The 22,810-nt window shown below is 39.3% G+C and overlaps 2 protein-coding genes across 2 annotated transcripts; both read left to right on the top strand.

Annotated features, from left to right (window-relative positions):
* The first annotated feature begins 5,643 nt into the window (after positions 1-5,643).
* On the top strand, positions 5,644-6,799 carry TAS2R3 (taste 2 receptor member 3). The gene is given in 4 exon segments (XM_032643799.1): positions 5,644-5,722; positions 5,725-5,815; positions 6,020-6,615; positions 6,618-6,799. Coding segments are annotated over 4 exon segments (948 nt in total).
* Positions 6,800-13,415: 6,616 nt separating this feature from the next.
* Positions 13,416-22,807, top strand: TAS2R4 (taste 2 receptor member 4). Its single transcript, XM_032643798.1, is given in 4 exon segments — positions 13,416-13,529; positions 21,913-22,146; positions 22,149-22,776; positions 22,779-22,807. Coding segments are annotated over 4 exon segments (1,005 nt in total).
* Positions 22,808-22,810: the final 3 nt, after the last annotated feature.

The following is a 22,810-nucleotide window of genomic DNA, read 5'->3' as shown; positions in this document are numbered from 1 at the left end:
ATAATTGTGCATTTTAGATTTTTATAGTCACTGTCTTATTTAATCACTAACAATTCTGTGAAATAGGTACTAGTATTATGCCTATTTCACAAATGAGCAAATTTAAATTTAGGAAGATTAGCTTGCCTAAGGTCACATAGCTAATGAGCAGTGACATTCAGATTCAAATCTAGGCCTGATTCCAGAACCCAGGTCCTTAAAGCATTCATTCATATTGACTATCTGGTACCTCCTCTTTATTTCCAACCTGAGGATCAGAAGGATCAAGACACTTGCCTAATGTCACATAATTAGCTTAAAGCATTTCTATGGGAAGGATGCAAGAAACCTAGGTTATTATCTTCTGGGATTTTTTCCATTTTACCATAGTAGCAGATCCCTAATTGATAAAATGTGTTATATAGATAAATGAGGAGTAATGTTAAAGGAAGAGAATGGGACCCAGAGGGTTCTCAATAAAACACCTGTTGGTTTGAGGTGCAGCCCATGGTTTATAGAGTTTATAGGGATTATAGAGTTTATAGAGTTTATAGAGAGTTTATAGGGATCATTAAGAACCAGAGCAGATGGTGCAGTGTGATCTAAAAGAGCGGGGATCTAAGATCTTGTCTCTGACATAACATTACTGCTCAAGGCCCCATTTTTTTTCTTGTATTTATTGAGGTGTCATCAATAGGTGATCTTTGAGGTCTTTAGTTAAGGCAATGGATTCTGAAGCCAGAGTGCCTAGGTCAGAATCCTCGCTGTACTGATTACTAGCTCTATGAGAATCTCTGAGCCTTAGTTTCCTCCTCCTTAAAAATGGGGACAATAATAGAACTCACCTCATGCGTTGAAAATTAAGTGACTTACTCTAGCTACCTTAAAACAGTGCATAGCCTGTAATTAAGTATTATGTATGTTTATTATTTTCTTGCTTGGATAGTCTGTGGGTATGTTGGTGGATAAATCATCAGCTATTTCGGTAGTGCATGGAATTCCCATTTCTTTACCTTGCCTGCCAGGTGAACTCCCATTTATTTTAAAAAACATATCTCAAATGTTATCTCCTCTTTCAAGCCTGTGACTATTCCAGGCAGAATTTGGTCCCTTCTCTGTGCAAACATGTATATTTTGTATCTATCTCTTAAAGCATTGGTCACATCGTTATGTAATTTTTTTGTAGATATGTCTCTCTTGCTTTCTAGTCCATGATTTCCTGTACCTGGTACACTTCCTGTCACATAGTAGATGCTCAAGAAGTGTTAGATGAATGAGTGGCAGTACAGAAATAAGATTTAATTTCTAGTTCATTTATTTTCCATTATTTTTCCTGAAATCCAACGATATTAGAAAATGAATCTAAAACTTGAGATAAAAGCAAAAATAAAACTTCTGGAAAATTTATTTATTCCATATATATTTATTGAGGTTCTACTGTGTTCCAAGGACTGAGCTTAGGGCCAGATGGTATTCAGTGAGTAAAACACCAAAAGGGTGCATTATTAACAAATTACTCGGAGCAACAGTCACCTAACCATAATTGTCCCGGACAAACTGGGAAATTTGAACACTCTCCTTATAGGAAATTTATACTGCAAAGATGAAAGTCATCCAAAAATAACCCTAGGAGTTCAATCTAGGTTGCCTGGACAACAGGTTATCTGGGAAAAGATAACCTGTTTATCTTTCTTTCACTTCTTTCACTTCTGTGAAGCACTTATGTGTTTCACATAAGCTCAATTCCCACAGAATTGATGACTTTCTCCTTCTAACACTGGGAACTAGAACATCTAAGGTCCCCAGGTGTTGGTCAGGTGGCCTTCCTAGACAGCTCCTATAATAGCTGGCTTCCCAAATCCAGATTTTCTGGCATTAGGCAGACTGTTTATTTTCCTACTGACAAAATTGCTTCCACACTTTTGTTACAAGAAGTGAGACCAATAGAGAGGATGAGGTATCTCCACTGGCATACAGATGTATACTGCTAACCTAACAGTGCCCAGGTCCCTCTGTGCAGTCATAGGAGGGTGAGGAGGAACCATGCTTCCATTTCTGTTGTGGATATAGAAGTTTTCTCTTACTCCAGTAAAACCTGTTCCTTAACGCAGACCATGTGATATAAAATTTATCTTGAATTCTGTTGCGTGCAGAAGGATATTTAGAAGAGATTCTCAGTATACAGTATACTATGAGGAGTTTATATTTTGTGCAGTTGCACTGGGAAGCCAGTGAAGTGTTTTAAGTAGTGGAGTGGAATGATCTAATTTACACTTTAACAGGATCATTCTTGTGGCTATATGGAGAATGTATTATGGGAGAAAAGATTAGAAGTAGAGAAATGGGTTAGGAGGCCATTGAGCAGTTCATATGAGAGATCATGGTAGCTTGGACCACGGTGGAGGCAATGAAAATGGAAAATCGTCCATGTTAGCCACATACAGAATGTATTTATGCATATATAGTTTGAGGGGGGGCCTTTAGGATCCTGATAAGATGCTCACTTAGACTTATTACTGGCCAGTGTGCATTCTCCAGGTCAGGACTTTAAGGGACTTGGAAGGCTGCATGCTACTTATCATTTTATATATATTGCTGATCTCTCTGCTGTGTACACTCAACTCTACTGACTTCCTTCTGTGTTCTTCAGATTACTGAACTTTGATTGGTATAAATGGATATTATCTATGATTTGTCTTGATGTCAGTCCGAGTGTACTCCTGATGTTTATCAACACAATTGTCATGCAGATTAGTATCAGAAGCGGGAATGATGCAAAGACCTGGACCATGATGTCTAAGTCCTTGTGGAGAAAGTGTCAAGAATATGAAGGAGTGGAAGATGATCTCAGAATGCCTTGTTAGTCTGCTGATCTGTGTTTTGAAGTGTATTCTCTCAGCTCACTCTCTTCAGGGTCTCCCAACTGAAAAATCTCAGCTACGGTCAGGAGGTCCCCTCCTCACAGGTCTCTCTCTCTCTCTCTCTCTCTCTCTCAGTGGGATCATGGTGTGGTGCCCCACTGTTCCTAGCCCTGAGGTACTGCACTATCTGTTTATGGCTTCCCTGTACTCTGTCCATCATTTTGTAAATAATCCCTTTTTAAAACTCTTCTAGAATTACCCAGTTTATGCAAATTATTTTCTGCCAAGGCCCTCACTTATATACTTACTTTGGTCTTTTACTCATGGACATATATACACTACTAAATGTAAAATAGATAGCTAGTGGAAAGCAGCCACATAGCACAGGGAGATCAGCTCCGTGCTTTGTGACCACCTAGAGGGGTGGGATAGGGAAGGAGGGAGGGAGACGCAAGAGGGAGGAGATATGGGGACATATGTATATGTATAGCTGATTCACTTTGTTATAAAGCAGAAACTAACACACCATTGTAAACCAATTATACTCCAATAAAGATTAAAAAAAAAAAAGAATGAAGGAAAGCAGGCTCATGATCTCTAAGTAGTTTTTCTAGATGTCTGCAGCCTGGGATGCCACAATATCACAGCTCTAGTATTGATCCCTCCAACAAACTGCAGGCTTAAGAGAATTGGACTTGGCGTATATGTGGTTATTTGGTTGACCATGGCCAACATACATTTTGGAATCAGCCATTACTAATGCTGTGGTATTAGTGATAGTATGATGGTTTTAGTATTTATGTTAAGAGATGAGAATGGTCATAACTATGGGCTCATAATTCATATCACTGGTACCTGATGGAATAATAGCAGTGATAATGATGATATTCAACAAAAGTCATTTGGGAAATTGAACTCTGGTCACCAGCTAATGTGGTGTACATGGAAACACACTGTCCTGGGAGAGAATCAAAACATGAGAAAGGAAAATGACAGTTAACCCTAAATTTCTCAATAGCAACTTAAGAAAGGTACAAGTTCTAATTTTGGAAGGGGTAAAAATAATAGGGGTAGTAAAAAAGTATGATTGAACTGAAATGGTAAATGAAATGCATTCTGATATGTTGTATATTCTAAACTTTTTCATCATGGATAATTCTAATACATGGGTAGAGGAATCTTATTAGTGTATTTCTTCTTATGAGGGGAGGTAAAAGGTGTTATAATGACAAAAATCTGAATCTGTAGATCTGAGGCCCTGAGGAAAAAACTGAACAGGGTCGGTGGTAGGTTGCAGGATCAGCCCTACAACTGGTCTAAGGTTCTGTTACAAGACTCCCAGGGACAGCTGGGAACTGGCCTTATTCTAATTCTGTAGCATAGAGTTAAGGAAGCATTTGGGCCAGGTTGTCAAGTTAGCCTGAGAAAGCTGAGGGTAATTAAGGAGGACTGTGTTTATGCCTGAGTGTCTCTACGATGCTCTGTAACCGTAGTGTACACCACATAATGCCAAGACTGATGAGGTTTACTAGCTCAGGTGAGTGGCTCCTTGGCATGTATCCCTCAGTCTATTACTAGATAGTGTTGCTGAACTCTCTGTTTTGTATCTTGATGGCATGGATTTCTTTCTTTACCCTTCAGATCAGTGTTTTCAAACAGTATTTGTAACAACTCATTGGTAGGTTGTAAAATCAAGTTTGTGATGTACAAGCAGCATTGAAAGAAATAGAATAAGATAGAAAATATCAGAATGCCCCACATGTAGAAAGGGAAATATGGTTTTGTGAAACCTTTGTGTTCCAGTATTATATACATATATTGGGTTGGCCAAAAATTTCGTTTGGATTTTTCATGACATCTTATGAAAAACCCGAACGAACTTTTTGGCCAATCCAATATTTAGATTGTGACATGTATATATATACATACATATATATGTTTTATATTATGTAAGACAATATAAAAAGTATTACTATTGGTTATAGTCAAAATCTGTAAGGCAGTGTTTTGGTTGACAGAGTGTCTGTATGTGTTTTCTGTCAGCCTGAACTATTACTGATATATCAATACAGTGGTCATCCCTCTGAAAAAATCCATACTTTGAGTAGCTCATATGATACTTCATTATTGTTATCATTAAATATTCAGGTAGTTAAGAATTTCTGATGCTATGGCTCACTAGGGAAGAGCTTGTAGCCACTTCATGTAAGGCATACTCTAAGAGGCACACTTTTTAATTCTAATCCAGGACCATTGACACTGAACCTTTTCTATTTTATGAATGTAAACCTCCCTCCAGGGTGACTGTAATAGTGCCTTATAGTGGAATTCTGATATTTCGCCCTTTTGTATATGTCCCTGAGTCCTTCCTCCTGAAGAGTAAGACTTCTCACTCTTCTGAGTGATTCTGTGCGACCCTTCTGGTGACACACCTTTCCATTCTGGGTGGCTCAGAACCCTTCTGCCTTTGAAACTGAGTCCAAATCCTGCATCTTCTTTGTGACTCAGATCTCTTCTTTCTCTGTGTGACACTGGACACTACTCTATTTGCATTTTGGCAAAGAGCTTCTGAGTTTAGATCATAGATGGAATGTGACAATCCATGTCATCTCTGAAGAGGACAGACTAACCTGAAAGAGCAGAGAGGGTTTGCTAAATTGTGCTCCACAACAGACTAAATTGGGCAGAGACAAGAGACAGGTACAGAGAAGCAGCAGGTAGAGGTGATTAACAGAGATTTCAAGTTAGCAAGAGAGTGTTCATCCACAGAAAGAACAAAGATCAGGTCTGCCTAATAGCTGACATGCTGGGACTCACTGAGCGCGGGTTTCTGGTTCTGACTGCCACTCAGTTCATTCTGGGAATGCCGGGGAATAGTTTCATGGGTTGGTCAATGGTAGCAGCTGGTTCAAGAACAAGAGAACCTCTTTGTCTGACTTCATCATCACTAACCGGGGTCTCTCCAGGATTGTTCTGTGGATTCTCTTTTTTTTGTGTGTTACGCGGGCCTCTCACTGTTGCGGCCTCTCCCGTTGCGGAGCACAGGCTCCGGATGCGCAGGCTCAGTGGCCATGGCTCACAGGCCTAGCTGCTCTGCAGCATGTGGGATCTTCCAGGACTGCGGCACGAACCCGTGTCCCCTGCATTGGCAGGCGGACTCTCAACCACTGCGCCACCAGGGAAGCCCTCTGCTGTGGATTCTCTTGATTGATGGTGTTCTCTGCCAAACTCTACGATGAATAATTTGGAATCATGCAGATTAGTGATATTTTCTGCACATTTACAAACCATCTGAGCATTTGGCTTGCCACCTGTCTCAGTGTCTTCTACTGCCTGAAAGTCTCCAGTTTCTCCCATCCTACATTCCTCTGGCTCAAGTGGAGAGTTTCCAGGTTGGTTGTATGGATGCTGTTGAGTACCCTGCTCTCATCATGTAGCAGTGCCGTCTCTCTGATCCATGAATTTAAGATCTATTCTGTTCTCAGTGGAATTGATGGAACAGGGAATGTGACTGAACCCTTTAGAAAGAAAAGAAATGAATATAAGCTGATCCATGTTCTTGGGACTCTGTGGGACTTCCCTCCCTTAATTGTATCTCTAGCTTCCTACTTTCTGCTCATCCTCTCCCTGGGGAGGCATATGCGGCAGATGCAGCAAAACTTTACGGGCTCCAGATATCCAAGTACTGAGGCCCACAAGAGGGCCATCAAAATCATCCTTTCCTTCTTCTTTCTCTTCCTACTTTACTTTCTTTTCTTTTCAATTTTGACATGCAGTTATTTCTACCAGCAACTGAGGTGATTATGATGACTGGAGAAATAATTACAATGTTATATCCTGCTGGCCGCTCATATATTCTCATTCTGGGAAATAATAAGCTGAAGCAGATGTTCATGGAGATGCTTTGGTGTGAGCATGGTCATCTGAAGCCTGGATCCAAGGAACCCGTTTTTCCATAGAGCATCTGCGGGCACAGGAGGGAGCCTAGGAGTCCTTAGACCTGGCTCAGGATTACAGGGCTCTTCCTTACCCTCCCTTGGCACCACTTCTGTCACATCAGTAGGAGAGACACTGCTGCTTCATTCTGTCCCACTCGGGGACACTTCTCATGGCCTCTCCTTGTATGGTTGTTTTGGAGAGGGTGAAATAGTCTTTGGAAAGTGTCAGTGTGGTAAAACACTCACTATATAGACATGGAGTTGTATTTTAATAACTATCAGCTTAACATAATGATCTGATTATTAACTTTAACTTAAAGTTTATACTGATAGCAATGTAGTGATCTACAGGGGAAAGAGTAAAAGCATTGCAGTCCCACAGACTTGGATTTGAATTCTGGTTCTGTCCATTTTCCAAGACTTTTTGGCCTTAGGTGAGTTACTTTAATTACCTCTCTTCCCCCTTTTAAAAATGCGGACTGTGATAGTGACCTCACAGGGTTTTAGAGATTCATGAGACAATGTGTGCCATCGTTTCAGCTCAGTGTATTGTGTCAGCATGCAGTAGGTGAAGCTGTTAGTGTAACAGACCGTGAATTGTGTGGTAACAGCAATTCCCACAAGAGGCCGGTTTCCACAAATCCACTGTGTAATGACAAGCAGTGGAATGAAAATCAAGACCCTTGGATACTAGGTTCTAATCCAGTCTGGTGGTGAAGTCATTTTACTTCAATTTCAGTCGTCCTTTGCATTCCTTTATCATTTTGCTAAAGTCGATTTTCAAGTCATTTTTAATTTTTTAGACTGGGCAAAAATCCCAACAGTTTTTTAGTTTGTTTAATTAACCAAGATGCATATCTGCTTTTAAAATTTCAGAGTTTTATAAAAAAAAAATAAGCAGTTTTTGTAAGTATAGTCACTTTTATTTTAATAAAATTATGTAGGTATTGATTTCCTTCCTGTCACTGAACACTGCTGACAAGTCAATGAGAATATTGTTGCTTGAGATCTCAAACTTGTAAACATATTTAGGACACATGGCAATTCTGAATCTGGATTTCTATCACTAATGGTGCTCTCAGGTATAAAGTTTTGGGGCTAAGAATGTGTACCAGACGGCCTGTGTTCAAATCCTGACCCTGCCCTTACAAACTGGGTGACCTTGGGGAAGTTTCTTAACCTCTCTCTATTTCAGTTTCCTCATTTGTAAAATGGGAATAGTAATAGTATTTTTTCGATAGGTTGTTGGAAGGAATGAGTGAGTTAACACATGAAAACTGCTTAGAGTCCCACATGGAGTAAATAATCAATAAATACTGCTATTATTATTATTGTTGTTATTTTATGAAGGGGTTACATTCTGACATAGCATGAAAGATCACCACATTACTTGGCATTTTGTCATATGTAACCAAAAATGAATTCTCAGGTTGTTCTGATTTATATATTCATTTTCAAAATTATAGACATTTTCAAAATGTCTTTTGGTCTGTATTGTTTGCTTTCAAATTGATACATACCTCTCGGGGCTGCTAGGAGAATTCCTAATCCTGACATAACTTAAAATTCTCTTTCAAAAAGGTATCTGTTGAAACTTATAAGAATGATTTAATATTCATTCATAATTCACTAAAAAAGAAGGATTCTGAAACGAGTACTTCTGTAATTAATAAAAATATCTGCTTCTTTTCAGCACAGGGAAGTTTAATGGTGGAATAACCATGCTGTCTCAGTTGGTGTCTGCTTTGTTCACCCTAAAGCCTGCTCTGGGATTCATCCTCACCCACTCTGAACACTCGTTCCTACTTCCTGTCACTTTGACAGCTTCTCTACTTAGCCCTGACTTTCTGATTCTTTAGCCCTTACCTGAGTTCCTGATTCTGCCTTCTGCTTTGGGTGTGGGGATTTTCTTCTCTTTTAATTGAACATAACATTTTACTAGAGATTTTGGCTTGGCTGTTGTTTGTTTCCTGGTGCCTTTGGCTAACTTCTGAAGGACTCCTCCTCTGACTGAGAAATTTCTCCTGAGGCTCCATGAAATCCTACCCTGATCTAACAGATTCAGATGTGCTGCAGTAAACTTGCTCAAGTTACCACTGCTGTTCATTCCACTGGAGCCTGGAATATGGATGGAAAATGTAGAATTTCCTGATAGGGAGCCTGTTGTGGTAGTCCAATTGGCTGAGTGCAGAGTTTCCTTCCCTGGGAGTAAATGAAATCAGATTCATACATGTGGCATTCCCAACCCCTCTCCTGTTTCCGCTTTCAGAGAAATTTGGAGGTGACACATGGAAAAGCTCAGACTTTGTTATGCAACTTCATCAATACGTGGACTTCCCTTAATCAAAGTCTGGGGTGGGAGTGGGGATATGGGTCTGAGTAGTGGGTGGGTTGCCGAGGAAAGGAGTCTTGTTGTTGGAGGCACACTGAAGGGAAGTTTAGCTATTTTGGAGAGGATATGGTCTTCTGAATCTATCAGGGAAAATACTTAATTTGCCAGCTCCTCACCAAGTCCCAGGCCATGGGGAAGAACTACCTAATGCCTCACTCCCATTTTTGAGAAACCCTGGAAGCGGCCATTTTGTTTGTTTTGTTTTGCTTTCAATAAATTAACTTTAGTTGCTAAATCTCTTAAGACTCTTAAATCTAGTTGTTTCATGCACAAAGGACCAGAGCATGGCTTGGTTCCCACACTGTGACCAGGGTCAAAGTATAGAAATGAGAATTGTTCCCACATTTGGAGTCCAGTTACATGCTGGAGCTTGTTCCTAAGCCACGTGTCTGTGCCAAGTGCATCTGTTCTTCGGTGTATTGCATGGGGCTTTAGCACAGGAATCAACAGCAACTTATGACAGTACCTCCTGAAACCTTCCAAGTTTCCACCAGGGCCCCCTATGTTCCATGTCTCATGGAGCTACTCGTTTTTGATACTCTCTGACCTCTTAGGCCAAGTTCATAGCTCCTCACAGTTAATGAGATTGAACCATAGTTTGGTCCCAGGAGGATTATGAATGGAAAACAAACAAACAAAACCAAACTCGCCCCAAAATTACATTCCAACATTTCTTAAACAGTTTCAGAGCCTACCAATGCTCTTTACCTTATACCAATACAATATCCCTGATATTCCCCAGCTGTTGATGAACAGGGCTATGTAGAGGATCTGCAAGTTGTGTTTGTGATTTTCTTGATTTGGGGTAAGTGGAAAGGAAAGTCAATGTTATTTGTTCATAATCTGTGAGAAGTTCTGTTTTAAGAAAGCAAAAGTGACCTTATAAACCTCCAACAAGTGCTGCTGCTGCTTGTATATTATTTTCTGGTATTTCTACATTTTGCTGGACTAGAAAAATGTATAATGTAGTGGCTAAGAATGTTAGTTCTGGAATCACACATTTGGGTTCAAATCCTGACCCCACCACTTGTTAGATGCATGATCTCTGGCAAGTTACTAAACCTCCTTGGACTTCACAGTTTCCTTTGCTATAAAATAGGCATCCTTCATGGGATTGGTGTGAGGATTAAATGTATAGAAAGTGTTTTAGCAACTAAAGCATAGTAAATGCATAACAAATATTAGCTATTAGTAACCTATCAAGGGTTGAGCTGGAAGTATGTACCTCTTGGAGTCCTACTCTTATGACACTGAATCCATGAAGTTTATTGTTGCTGGTGGTATAAGGGGACATGATATAAGGGAAAGCCTACTGTTTTCAGCCCCCAGGGGATGGTGGAAAGGAGAAGAGGGAGAAAGAAAAGGGATTGCAAGTAGGGTAGGTGAGAGTCCTGGTTTTCCTCCTCTTTGAGGACTGGCTGCAAGCTCCCTGTTTGCAGTCAGTAGGAGCAAAGTACAGGCACAGACTCAGCCTTGAATGCTGCAGGAGAGAAGCGTGGCATGGGGAGGATGTCTCAGAGGTTTTTATTTTTAAATCTGTAGAAGATGAACATTTTTCTGAAGCTATTCTTTGCATTATCCCATTGGATTAAACTCTTCCCTCAACCATAGGTGGAGACTCAGGAGAAAAACTCTAATACTTTTAGACAAAATTAGGAACCTTATTTTTTCTCGACATATCTTAGTTTGCAGAGTGAGTGAATTTTGTTGCCCACACTGTAATTAAATCGTCCGTGTAACTAGGTGGAGCTCGCCCAGTGACCAGAGTGATATTTCCAGGTTAACCCTGAAAAATATATTATCAGATGTTCATGAGTAGACTTTCTTGACATGTTCCGTCTAGCCTGGGTATGTGTCTGTTGCCAAATAGGGCACTCACAGCCACAGAGAGGGATGATTGCTGAAGCTTTCTTGGTTGCTCAGGTTTGCACCCTTACTGCTCAGCTGGCAGATCTCTTTGAGAAAGGGATGGGTTCTGGCTACCTGTCAGACGCTGCTGTGATATTTCGGGAATAAATAAATTCCTTACTCCATTTTGATTCTGGATTATCCTGATTCTAGTTCGTTCACTCATACCACAGACATTTATTTAACACTCTCTCTGCACCAAACACTGTACAGATCAGTTCTTATTCTCAACAGCATTGCATCTAGTGGGTAATAAAGACACAGAAATGAGTATTCCATATCTACATCATTGAAACAGATGCTTCAGATACGATAAAGCAATCCTCTTATCACCAGAGGGTTCTGGCACAGGTGATCTTTGTCTCTAGATCCCTTTTCTGGCAGCCATGAAAATGTACTGCTCACTTCTCCTGCTGTGGGGAGCAAGGTTGACTGAGGGCTCTAGCTGCTGAGATCCACACTTCCTGCAGGTTGCTGTCAGCCAGTGATGGAGACTGTGGAGTACTAAGGTAGGTCTGTTCTACTGAGACATGAGACTCTTCCAACAGGCAATTTTGGCCCAAGGACTCTCCGTCAGCTTGGGTGAACCTTTTTTGGAACTGTGTTGCAGTCTAGGGCTCTTTGTATCCAATTCTTCTTCCTTCTCCCTCCCTTTTTATAGGTGTCAGACCTACATTGCTGTCTGAATACTCTATTCACCTTCCTTTGCTCCCTACCACCTAAAATCTCTTGAATGTCTAATCCTATGCTTCTTGTCTTTTTAAAAGATATGTTAAGTGTTGTGTTTTCTCAAGTGCACTAGAATTTTGGAAATCATCCCAGATTCTTCCTTCTTCTTCAGCTTTAATATTCATTTGGTCACTAGATCCCTTTGGTTGTACTCTAAAAATTTTTCTCTCAGATGCCCCCCAGTCTCTTTTTCTGCTCTTTTCAACCCATCAGAATGACTGCAGCAGGATTTTAACTAGTTTCCTGTCTCCATTTCCATCCCCTTCCAGCAAAGCATTTCCACATTACTGGGATGTGGGCTTCATACAGTGAACATACAATCATGGCGCTCCTCTCTTAAAATCCTGCAGTGAGTCTCCATTGCTTTGGTTTAAGTCCAAATGCCTTAGCTTGGAATGAGAAGCCATTCATCACTTGGCCCCTATTTTCCTATCTGGTTTCATCTTCCAATTCCTTACTTTTTCAAAAGAACCTTGAACTACTTTAGTTCCCAAATGTCCATACTCTTCTAGCTGCTACACTCTTGCATAAGCTGCTTTCTTTGCCTAGACTTCCCTTTCTCACTTACCAGCTTTGTTAAATCCTCTTATCCTTCAAGACCTGTCTCCTCCAGGAAACTTTCTCTGGCTTTCTCAGATAAAGTTAAGGACTTATTCTGTGTGTTTTCCTAAAATGTTAGATCAGATTTCTGTAATGATTATTTATGTCCAAAATCTGTACCTATGGCGTAGATACTTCATGATCTGTCTCTTATTTATCTTTCCAGTTTTATCTGTCACCACTTCTTCCTCTCCTTGCATCCCCCCATTCTTCTGTTTTCTGAATTTACCACACTCTTTGTCACCTCTGAGTCTTCAGGTAGAGTTCTCCCCCTGTTCTAATACCCTTCTCCCTCCCACTGTACCCTTTGTTTTTCCTTATTATAGCACCTAATACACTAATCTAATAGTCTATTTGTCTCTCCCACTATTCTGTGTGTTCTTTAAAGGCAGGTTGGGCTGTGGGTGATTCTTCTTTGTTTCCCCAGCACCTAACGTATAAGGGACTGGCTGATAATAACAATTTATTGAATGAATGAACCAATGAGGGGCGGCCTAGTGTACTGGAAAGAGCTCAGTCTCAGAAAGACGTTCCAACTTAACCACTGATTTTCTGTGACGCTTGGCAGTCACTTACTCTCTTTGATCTTAGTTTTCCTCACCTGTATGTAGAAATAACCAGATCTCCCTCCTAGAAATGTTTTGAAGATTAGCTGAGATTTGTGATGCCTGGTACACTGCTGGGAACATAATAAGCACTCAAAAAAGTCCAAGAAATAAAGTTTTCTTCTTTCTTCCTCCTAAGCAATAGTGGTACTCTTTTGAAAACAATTCAAAGTTTGTCATTCCTATTGATCCGTGACTGATCTCATTATTTAAAGCCTTCATCAAATAAACTAAGTCACCCTTTTGCTTTGACTGTTTGCCCTAAAACTTTCCCTACAGATCTGCCAGGTAGTGGAGTTTGGACTCCCAGCTGCAGCACACCCACAAGTGGGTCTTCTTGGTTTCCAGTAAGTAGTCAGACTTACAAGACTGTCTTAGGCCACTCTGGCAGCAGTGTACTCAGATGGGTATAGTTCAAGGATCCAGTTCAGTAGCAGGCAAGTGTCAGACCTTCTTTTGCAGAGTCCTTGCTGCCAGTTATACAGTTCAGGTGCAAGGAGAAGAGATCCGCATTTGGGTAAGGGTGGAAGTTTCCCTAAAATAAATGCCTCGTGTCCCAAAGGATCCAATTTCTCTTGTAATAATTTCATAGACATAGCTCTCAGGCTTGAGCCAAGGGATACACACCTGAGTCATCCATCACACTCAAGGAAGCAGGAGGTCTCCGTAAGATATTTATATTTAACTGAAGGTCAAATTCTCATGCAGGGGGAGAAAGGATTTTGTTAACACTTTTTCCATAGTGACCCTTTTAGAAGTAACTTCAGATGGAGCCAGCTTACTTGTTGTTCTCGCTAGCCAACATGATCACATCTTAATTATAGTACCTCCTGCTACCGAGAACCCAACAGCTTGGTATATCAACCTCTGAATTGGGTCTGTTACTGCCCAACACTGGGTTTCCCCCTCTTTTTTGGAACATTTAACACTTTTTCTTTTAATTGAGGTATAGTTGATTTACAATGTTGTGTTAGTTACTGGTGTATAGCAAAGGGATTCAGATACATACATATATATATCCATATATCAGCATACATATGTGGGTGTATATATATTCTTTTTCAGGTTTTTTTCCATTATAGTTTATTGCAAGATATTGAATATAGTTCCCTGTGCTATATAGTAGGTCCTTGTTGTTTATCTATTTTATACATAGTAGTGTATATCTGATAATCCCAAACTCCTAATTTATCCCTCCCCTACCTTTCCCCTTTGGTAACCATAAGTTTGTTTCCTATGTCTGTGAGTCTGTTTCTGTTTTGTAAGTTCATTTGTATCGGTTTTTAGATTTCACATGTAAGTGATATCATATGATATTTATCTTTCTCTGTCTGACTTATTTCACTTAGTATGATAATCTCTAGTTTCATCCATGTTGCTGCAAAGGGCATTATTTCATTCTTTTTTTTATGGCTGAGTATTATTCCATTGTATATGTATACACCATGTCTTCTTTATCCATTTATCTGTTGATGGATGTTTAGGTTGCTTCCATGTCTTGGCTATTGTAAATAGTGCTGCTATGAACATTGGGGTACATGTATCTTTTAGAATTAGAGTTTTCTCCAGATATATGCCCAGGAGTGAGATTGCTGGATCATCTGGTAGCTCTATTTTTAGTTGTTTAAGGAACCTCCAGACATTTTTCATAGTGGCAGCACAACTTACATTCCCACGAATGGTGTACAAGGGGTCCCTTTTCTCCACACCCTATCTAGCATTTGTTATTTGTAGACTTTTTGATGATGTCTCTTCTGACAGGTGTGAGGTGATACCTCATTGTAGTTTTGATTTGCAGTCCTCTGATAATTGGCGATTTTGAGCATTTTTTCATGTGCCTATTAGCCATCTGTATGTCTTCTTTGGAGAAATGTCTATTTAGATCTTCTGCCCATTTTTTTTATTGGGTTGTTTGTTTTTTTGATATTAAGCTGTATGAGCTGTTTGTATATTTTGGAAATTAAGCCTTTGTCAGTCGCATCGTTTGCAAATATTTTCTCCCAGTCTGTAGGGTCTTTTCATTTTGTTTATGTTTCCCTTTGTTGTGCGAAAGCTTATATGTTTGAAAAGTTCCCTTTGTTTATTTTTGCTTTTTTTCTATTGATTTGGGAGACTGACCTAAGAAAACATTGCTATAATTTATGTCAGATAATGTTTTGCCTATGTTCTCTTCTAGGAGTTTTATGACATCATGTCTTATTTTTAAGTCTTTAAGCCCTTTTGAGTTTGTGTGTGTGTGTGTGTGTGTGTGTGTGTGTGTGTGTGTGTGTATATGGTGTGAGGGAGTGTTTCATTGATTTACATGCAGCTGTCCAGCTTTCCCAACACTGCTTGCTGAAGAGACTGTCTTTTCTCCATTGTATATATTCTTGCCTTCTTTGTCGAAGCTTATTGACCATAGGTGTGTGGGTTTATTTCTGGACTCTCTGTTCTGTTCCATTGATCCATATGTCTGTTTTTGTGCCAGTACCATGATGTTTTGATTACCATAGCTTTGTAATATTGTCTAAAGTTTGGGAGGGTTATGCCTCCAGCTTAGTTCTTCTTTCTCAGGATTGCTTTGGCAATTCTGGGTCTTTTTGTGTTTCCATATAAATTTGAGTATTATTTGTTCTAGTTCTATGAAAAATGTCTTGGGTAATTTGATAGTGATTGCATTAAATCTGTAGATTGCTTTGGGTAGTATGGCCACTTAAGCAATATTAATTCCTCCAATCCAAGAGCCTGGGATATCTTTCCATTTCTTTGAATCACCTTCAGTTTCCTTTATCAGTGTTTTATAGTTCTCAGCGTATGTCTTTCATCTCCTTGGTCAGGTTTATTCCTAAGTATTTTTTTGATGTGATTTTAAAAGGGATTTTTTTTTTTACTTTCCCTTTCTGATATTTCATTATTGGTGTAAAGAAATGCAACCAATTTCTGTATATTAATCTTGTATCCTGCTCTCTTGCTGAATTTGTTTATCAATTCTAATAGTTTTTGTGTGGAGTCCTTAGGGTTTTCTATATATAGTATCATGTCATCTACATATAATGACAATTTTACCTCTTCCCTTCCAATTTGGGTACCTTTTATTTCTTTTTCTTGTCTGATTACTGTGGCTAGGACTTCCAGTACTATGTTGAATAGAAGTGGTGAGACTAGGCATCCTTTTCTTTTCCAGATTTTAGTGGGAAGGCTTTCAGCTTTTCACCTTTGAATATTATGTTGGTTATGTATTTGCTATAAATAGCTTTTATTATGTAGAGATAAGTTCCCTCTATACCCACTTTGGTAAGAGTTTTTATCATGAATGGATGTTGAATTTTATCAAATGCTTTTTCTGTGTCTATTGAGATGGTCATGTGGTTTTTGTCTTTTCTTTTGTTGATGTGGTATATCACAATAATTGATTTGTGTATGTTGAACCATCCTTGTGACCCTGGGATGAATCTGACTTCATCATGTTTTTATGTGTTGTTGGATTCAGTTTGCTAATATTTCGTTGAGAACTTTTTCATCTATATTCATCAAAGATATTAACGTGTAATTTTCTTTTTTGGCAGTGTCTTTGTCTGGTTTTGGTATCAGGGTGATGGTGGCTTCATAGAATGACTTTGGGAGTGTTCCCTCCACTTCAGTCTTTTGGAAGAGTTTGAGAAGGATTGGCATAAGTTCTTCTTTGTCTGTATTTTAGAATTCCCCAGTGAAGCCATCTGGTCTTGGACTTTTGTTTGCTGGGAGATATATATATTTTTTTATTACAGATTCCTATTTCACTTCTAGTGATCGGTCTGTTCAAATTATCTGTTTCTTCTTAATTCAGTTTTGGTGGGCTCTGTGTTTCTAGAAGCTTGTCCATTTCTTCGAGGTTGTCCAATTTGTTGGCATATAATTAATTGTTCATAGTATTCTCTTACGGTTTTTTTGTATTTCTGCAGTGTCAGTTATTCTTCCTCTTTCATTTCTTATTTTGTTTATTTGAGTCCTCTGTCTTTTCTTCTTGGAAAGCCTGGCCAGAGCTTTGTCAATTTTGCTTATCCTTTCAAAAAATAAGCTCTTGGTTTAATTGTTTCTTTTCCTATTTTTTAAAATCTGTATTTTATTTATTTCCTCTCTGATCTTTATTATTATTCCTTCTGCTGACTTTAGGTTTTGTTTGTTCTTCTTTTTCTAATTCTTTTAGGTGGTAGTTTAGGTTATTTGAGATTTTTTTCTTGTTTTTTGAGAAAGGCCTGTATTGCTGTGAACTTCCCTCTTAGGACTGCTGTTGCTGCATCCCATAGATTTTATATGGTTGTATTTTCATTGTTATTTGTCTCAGGTATTTTTTTTAACATCTTTATTAGAGTATAATTGCCTTACAATGGTGTGTTAGTTTCTGCTTTATAACAAAGTGAATCAGTTATACATATACATATGTCCCCATATCTCTTCCCTCTGCATGTCCCTCCCTCCCACCCTCCCTATCCCACCCCTCTAGGTGGTCACAAAGCACCGAGCTGATCTCCCTGTGCTATGCGGCTGCTTCCCACTATCTATTTTATGTTGGGTAGTGTATATATGTCCATGCCACTCTCTCACTTTGTCGCAGCTTACCCTTCCCCCTCCCCGTATCCTCAAGTCCATTCTCTAGTAGGTCTGCATCTTTATTCCCGTCTTGCCCCTAGGTTCTTCATGACCTTTGTTTTAGATTCCATATATATGTGTTAGCATACAGTATTTGTTTTCCTCTTTCTGACTTACTTCACTCTGTATGACAGACTCTAGGTCCATCCACCTCACTACAAATAACTCAATTTCGTTTCTTTTTATGGCTGAGTAATATTCCATTGTATATATGTGCCACATCTTCTTTATCCATTCATCTGATGATGGACACTTAGGTTGCTTCCATCTCCTGGCTATTGTAAATAGAGCTGCAATGAACATTTTGGTACATGACTCTTTTTGAATTATGGTTTTCTCAGGGTATATGCCCAGTAGTGGGATTGCTGCGTCGTATGGTAGTTCTATTTTTAGTTTTTTTTTTTACATCTTTATTGGAGTATAATTGCTTTACAATGGTTTATTAGTTTCTGCTTTATAACAAAGTGAATCAGTTATACATATACATATGTTCCCATATCTCTTCCCTCTTGCATCTCCCTCCCTACCACCCTCCCTATCCCACCCCTCTAGGTGGTCACAAAGCACCGAGCTGATCTCCCTGTGCTATGGGGCTGCTTCCCACTAGCTAGCTGTTTTATGTTTGGTAGTGTATATATGTCCATGCCACTCTCTCACTTTGTCACAGCTTACCCTTCCCCCTCCCCATATCCTCAAGTCCATTCTCTAGTAGGTCTGTGTCTTTTTTTCCCATCTTACCCCTATGTTCTTCATGACTTACTTCACTCTGTATGACAGACTCTAGGTCCATCCACCTCACTACAAATAACTCAATTTCATTTCTTTTTATAGCTGAGTAATATTCCCTTGTATATATGTGCCACATCTTCTTTATCCATTCATCTGATGATGGACACTTAGGTTGCTTCCATCTCCTGGCTATTGTAAATAGAGCTGCAATGAACATTTTGGTACATGACTCTTTTTGAATTATGGTTTTCTCAGGGTATATGCCCAGTAGTGGGATTGCTAGGTCATATGGTAGTTCTATTTGTAGTTTTTTAAGGAACCTCCATACTGTTCTCCATAGTGTCTGTACCAATTCACGTTCCCACCAGCAGTGCAAGAGTGTTCCCTTTTCTCCACACCCTCTCCAGCATTTATTGTTTCTAGATTTTTTTGATGATGGCCATTCTGACCGGTGTGAGATGATATCTCATTGTTTTGATTTACATTTCTCTAATGATTAATGATGTTGAGCATTCTTTCATATGTTTGTTGACAATCTGTATATCTTCTTTGGAGAAATGTCTATTTAGGTCTTCTGCCCATTTTTGGATTGTGTTGTTTGTTTTTTTGATATTGAGCTGCATGAACTGCTTGTAAATTTTGGAGATTAATCCTTTGTCAGTTGCTTCATTTGCAAATATTTTCTCCCATTCTGAGGGTTGTCTTTTGGTCTTGTTTATGGTTCCCTTTGCTGTGCAAAAGCTTTTAAGTTTCATTAGGTCCCATTTGTTTATTTTTGGTTTTATTTTCATTTCTCTAGGAGGTGGGGCAAAAAGGATCTTGCTGTGATTTATGTCATAGAGTGTTCTACCTATGTTTTCCTCTAAGAGTTTTATACTCTCTGGCCTTACATTTAGGTCTTTAATCCTGTCTCAGGTATTTTTTAATTTCCTATTTGATTTCACCATTGACTCTTTTTTTTAAAAAAAAAATTTGTTATTTGGCTGTGTGGGTCTTAGTTGCGGCATGTGAGATCTGTAGTTGAGGCATGCGCGATCTAGTTCCCTGACCAGGGATTGAACCTGGGCCCCCTGCACTGGGGAGCGCAGAGCCTTAGCCACTGGACCACCAGGGAAGTCCTCCATTGGTTTTTTAGTAGCATGTTGTTTAGTCTCCATGTAATCGTTTTTTTCTCATTTTTCTCTCTGTGGTTGATTTCTAGTTTCATGCCGTGTGGTCAGAAAAGATGTTTGAAATACTTTCTATCCTCTTAAATTTGTTGAGGCTTGTTTTGTGTCCTAGTGTGTAGTCTGTCCTAGAGAATGTTCCATGTGCACTTGAAACGAATGTGTATTCTGTTTCTTTTGAATGTAATGTCCTGAAAATATCAATTTAGTCTAACTGTTCTATTGTGTCATTTAGTATCTCTGTTGCCTTATTGATTTTCTGTCTAGAAGATCTGTCCATTGATGTGAGCAGGGTGTTAAAGTCTCCTACTGTTATTGTATTCCTATCAGTTTCTCCCTTTATGTCTGTTAGCATTCGTCTTACGTGTTTAGCTGTTCCTATATTGGGTGCATATATATTAACGAATGTAATATCCTCCTCTTTTGTTGATCTTTTTATCATTATAGAGTGTCTTTCTTTCTCTTTCTTCATGGCCTTGGTTTTAAAGTCTATTTTGTCTGATAGGAGTATTGCAACCCCCTTTTATTGTCATTTCCATTGCATGAACTATCTTCTTCCATCCCCTCACTTTCAATCTATCTGTGTCCTTCGCCCTAAAGTAGGTCTCTTGTAGGCAGCATATTGTAGGCTATTGTTTTATTATCAGATCTGCCGTTCTCTGTCTTTTGATTGGAGCATTTAGTCCATTGACATTTGAGTAATTATTGATAGATAATTATTGCCATTTTAAACCTTGTTTTGCAGTTGATTTTATATTTCTTCTTTGTTCCTTTGTTTTTCTTTTTTTCCTTTTGTGTTTTGAAGCTTTTCTTTGTATTATGCTTGAGTTCTCTTCTTTTTGGTTTTTGTGAATCCATTGTATGTTTTTGATTTGTAACCACAAACTCTGGTTTTCAAGTATGGAACATTTAATTCTTATATCTTACTCCATATTGTTTATTCTGTTTAAATGTGGTAGTTATAATATTTTAACTTAATTGCTTCAATGTAGTAATCTATTTTGTAGATAGTTAAGTAGAGATATGTGCTCTGATATAATCTTTGCTTTAACTGTTGCCTTGCTTACTCACTCTGTGTTACTTCTTTGATCTGGGCGTGCCTCTGTCAGTGCCCATTAGTTTTGTACAGAAAGCTAGGTTCTAGATCAGGGAGTTCCTCCAGGCTTGCCTTCCTGTCGTCTTTCTTAAAGAGCCTCAGGAATTTACTCTTCTCTTCTGGACCTGGTAATTTTCATATCTTAGCTCCTTCTTCTTATCTGTTCCTATTTGGATTTGGTAATAAGACTTTGTATGCATTGCCTTGCTGCTAGTTTGGTAACCTACATGTGGCTGCATCCAGGATTGTGCCTTGGCTTCCCCCAACTGCTGGAGTAGGTAAGAGTATCATACTCTTGCACTCACTCACTCATGGTCTTTGAGAATGTAATTTGCCAGGCATATTGTACCCTTTACTACCTAAGAAACTACAGGGAAACCGGGCAATGACATGACTATCTGTTTTGCCCACACAACTATAACTGAAACATTACTGTGTATCTAGTACCAGAATACTTTGATTGGCAGTTAAATGCCTGAGAGAAAGTAGCCACATGTGTTCTAAGCATAAACCAGGTCTATAAAGGAAACACATGAAATGACTGACATTTCTTTTCCAAGAAAAAGCAGATCACAGCAAATTATTATGACACAAGTCTATATAGGTGCCTGGGGAAGAAATGAAAGTAAAAGAATCATCATGAAAGGGTGAAACTAGTTGAAAAAGGCTTTCTCCAGGAGGTGTGGGGTTCTTGAACTTAATCTATTAGATAACTGTAAATTGCTATAGATGCTAAGGGATGAAAGGGTGAAATTGGCATGGCCAGAATGACAGATGGAGAAAATGGTTGCAACATCAACAGATGAGAGGAGAGAGAGAGAAGTTGGATTTGGGTAATCCGTGCTTTTGTGGTTGGGGGAGTGGATGGGTAGGAGGGAGGCATGAGAATTCCCACCATATTCTGGGGTTGCTATTAAGAAAGGCTGCATTCAGTGTGAAACAAACATGCTGGACTGGAACTCAGTCGTTTGCTTTTGAAGTCCTTGGAGCCTGCCATAATTCCTCGCTCTAGCTTTCCTTCTCTTGGAGAAGTGGACTCCCAGGTTCACCTTGGCTGTTTTAATTAGGCATTTCTAGGGAAAACAGGATATGAATGAAGAAATAGTAATGCAATCCTTGGAAGATTTGCATCTCAGTAAAGCAGCTGGCTCTTAGACCACTGATTGCTCATTTGTCACACTGGGGAAAATTTAAAAAGGAAATATCTTTCCTGGCTTGGTACTGGTGCCTACTTGGACCTTTCAATATTTTTCCTGCTCCCAGCATCAACACCGCAACTGCTGAATCCTCAGTGACTAAAGACACTTCAGACATTCTTTTCTCTTTCTGTTATTGTCTCAGTGATTTTGACTTTTGTAGGACTCATCGTGAATCTCTTTATTGTAGTAGTCAGTTACAATACTTGGGTCAAAAGCCACAGAATCTCTTCTTCTGATAGACTCCTGTTCAGCTTGGGCATCACCAGGTTTCTTATACTGGGACTGAATGCTGTTTTCTTCATCTCTGCAAATATGGAAAGGTCAGTCTACATATCCATTTTTTTTTCCTGTCATGTTGGATGTTTTTGGACTCTAATAGTCTTTGGTTTGTAACCTTGCTCAATGCCTTGTACTGTGTGAAGATTGCTAACTACCAACCCTCACTGCTTCTCCTGCTGAAACAAAATCTCTCCCCCAAGATGCCCTGGCTGCTGCTGGTCTGTATGCTGATTTCTGTCTCCACCACTCTCCTGTATGTCATGCTCAGACAGAAAGCACCACCCCCTTCTGAATTTGTGGCTGGGAGAAATGACACAGTATTTGACATCACTGAGGGAATCTTGTCTTTGGTGACCCCTTTGGTCTTGAGCTCATTTCTCCAATTCATCATTAATGTGACTTCTGCTTCTTTGTTAATCAGTTCCTTGAGGAGACGTATACAAACGATGCAGAGAAATGCCGCTGTTCTTTGGAATCCTCAGACTGAGACTCCTGTGGGTGCTCTGAAGCTGATGATATATTTCCTCATACTCTACATTCTGTATTCACTTGCTTCCCTGCTCCATTATCTCCCTTCTTCTGTAGGGATGGATTTGGGAGCCAAGTCCATTTATGTTATCATTTCCACCATTTACCCTCCGGGACATTCTGTTCTCATTATTCTCACACATCCTAAACTGAAAACAAAGCAAAGAAGATTCTTTGTTTCAATAAATAGTGG

The sequence above is a fragment of the Phocoena sinus genome, chromosome 9 (genome assembly GCF_008692025.1).
Source record: "Phocoena sinus isolate mPhoSin1 chromosome 9, mPhoSin1.pri, whole genome shotgun sequence".
Lineage (NCBI taxonomy): Eukaryota > Metazoa > Chordata > Mammalia > Artiodactyla > Phocoenidae > Phocoena > Phocoena sinus.
The sequence above is the reverse complement of the archived record's forward strand: the minus strand, read 5'-3'. Positions and strand labels throughout refer to the sequence as shown.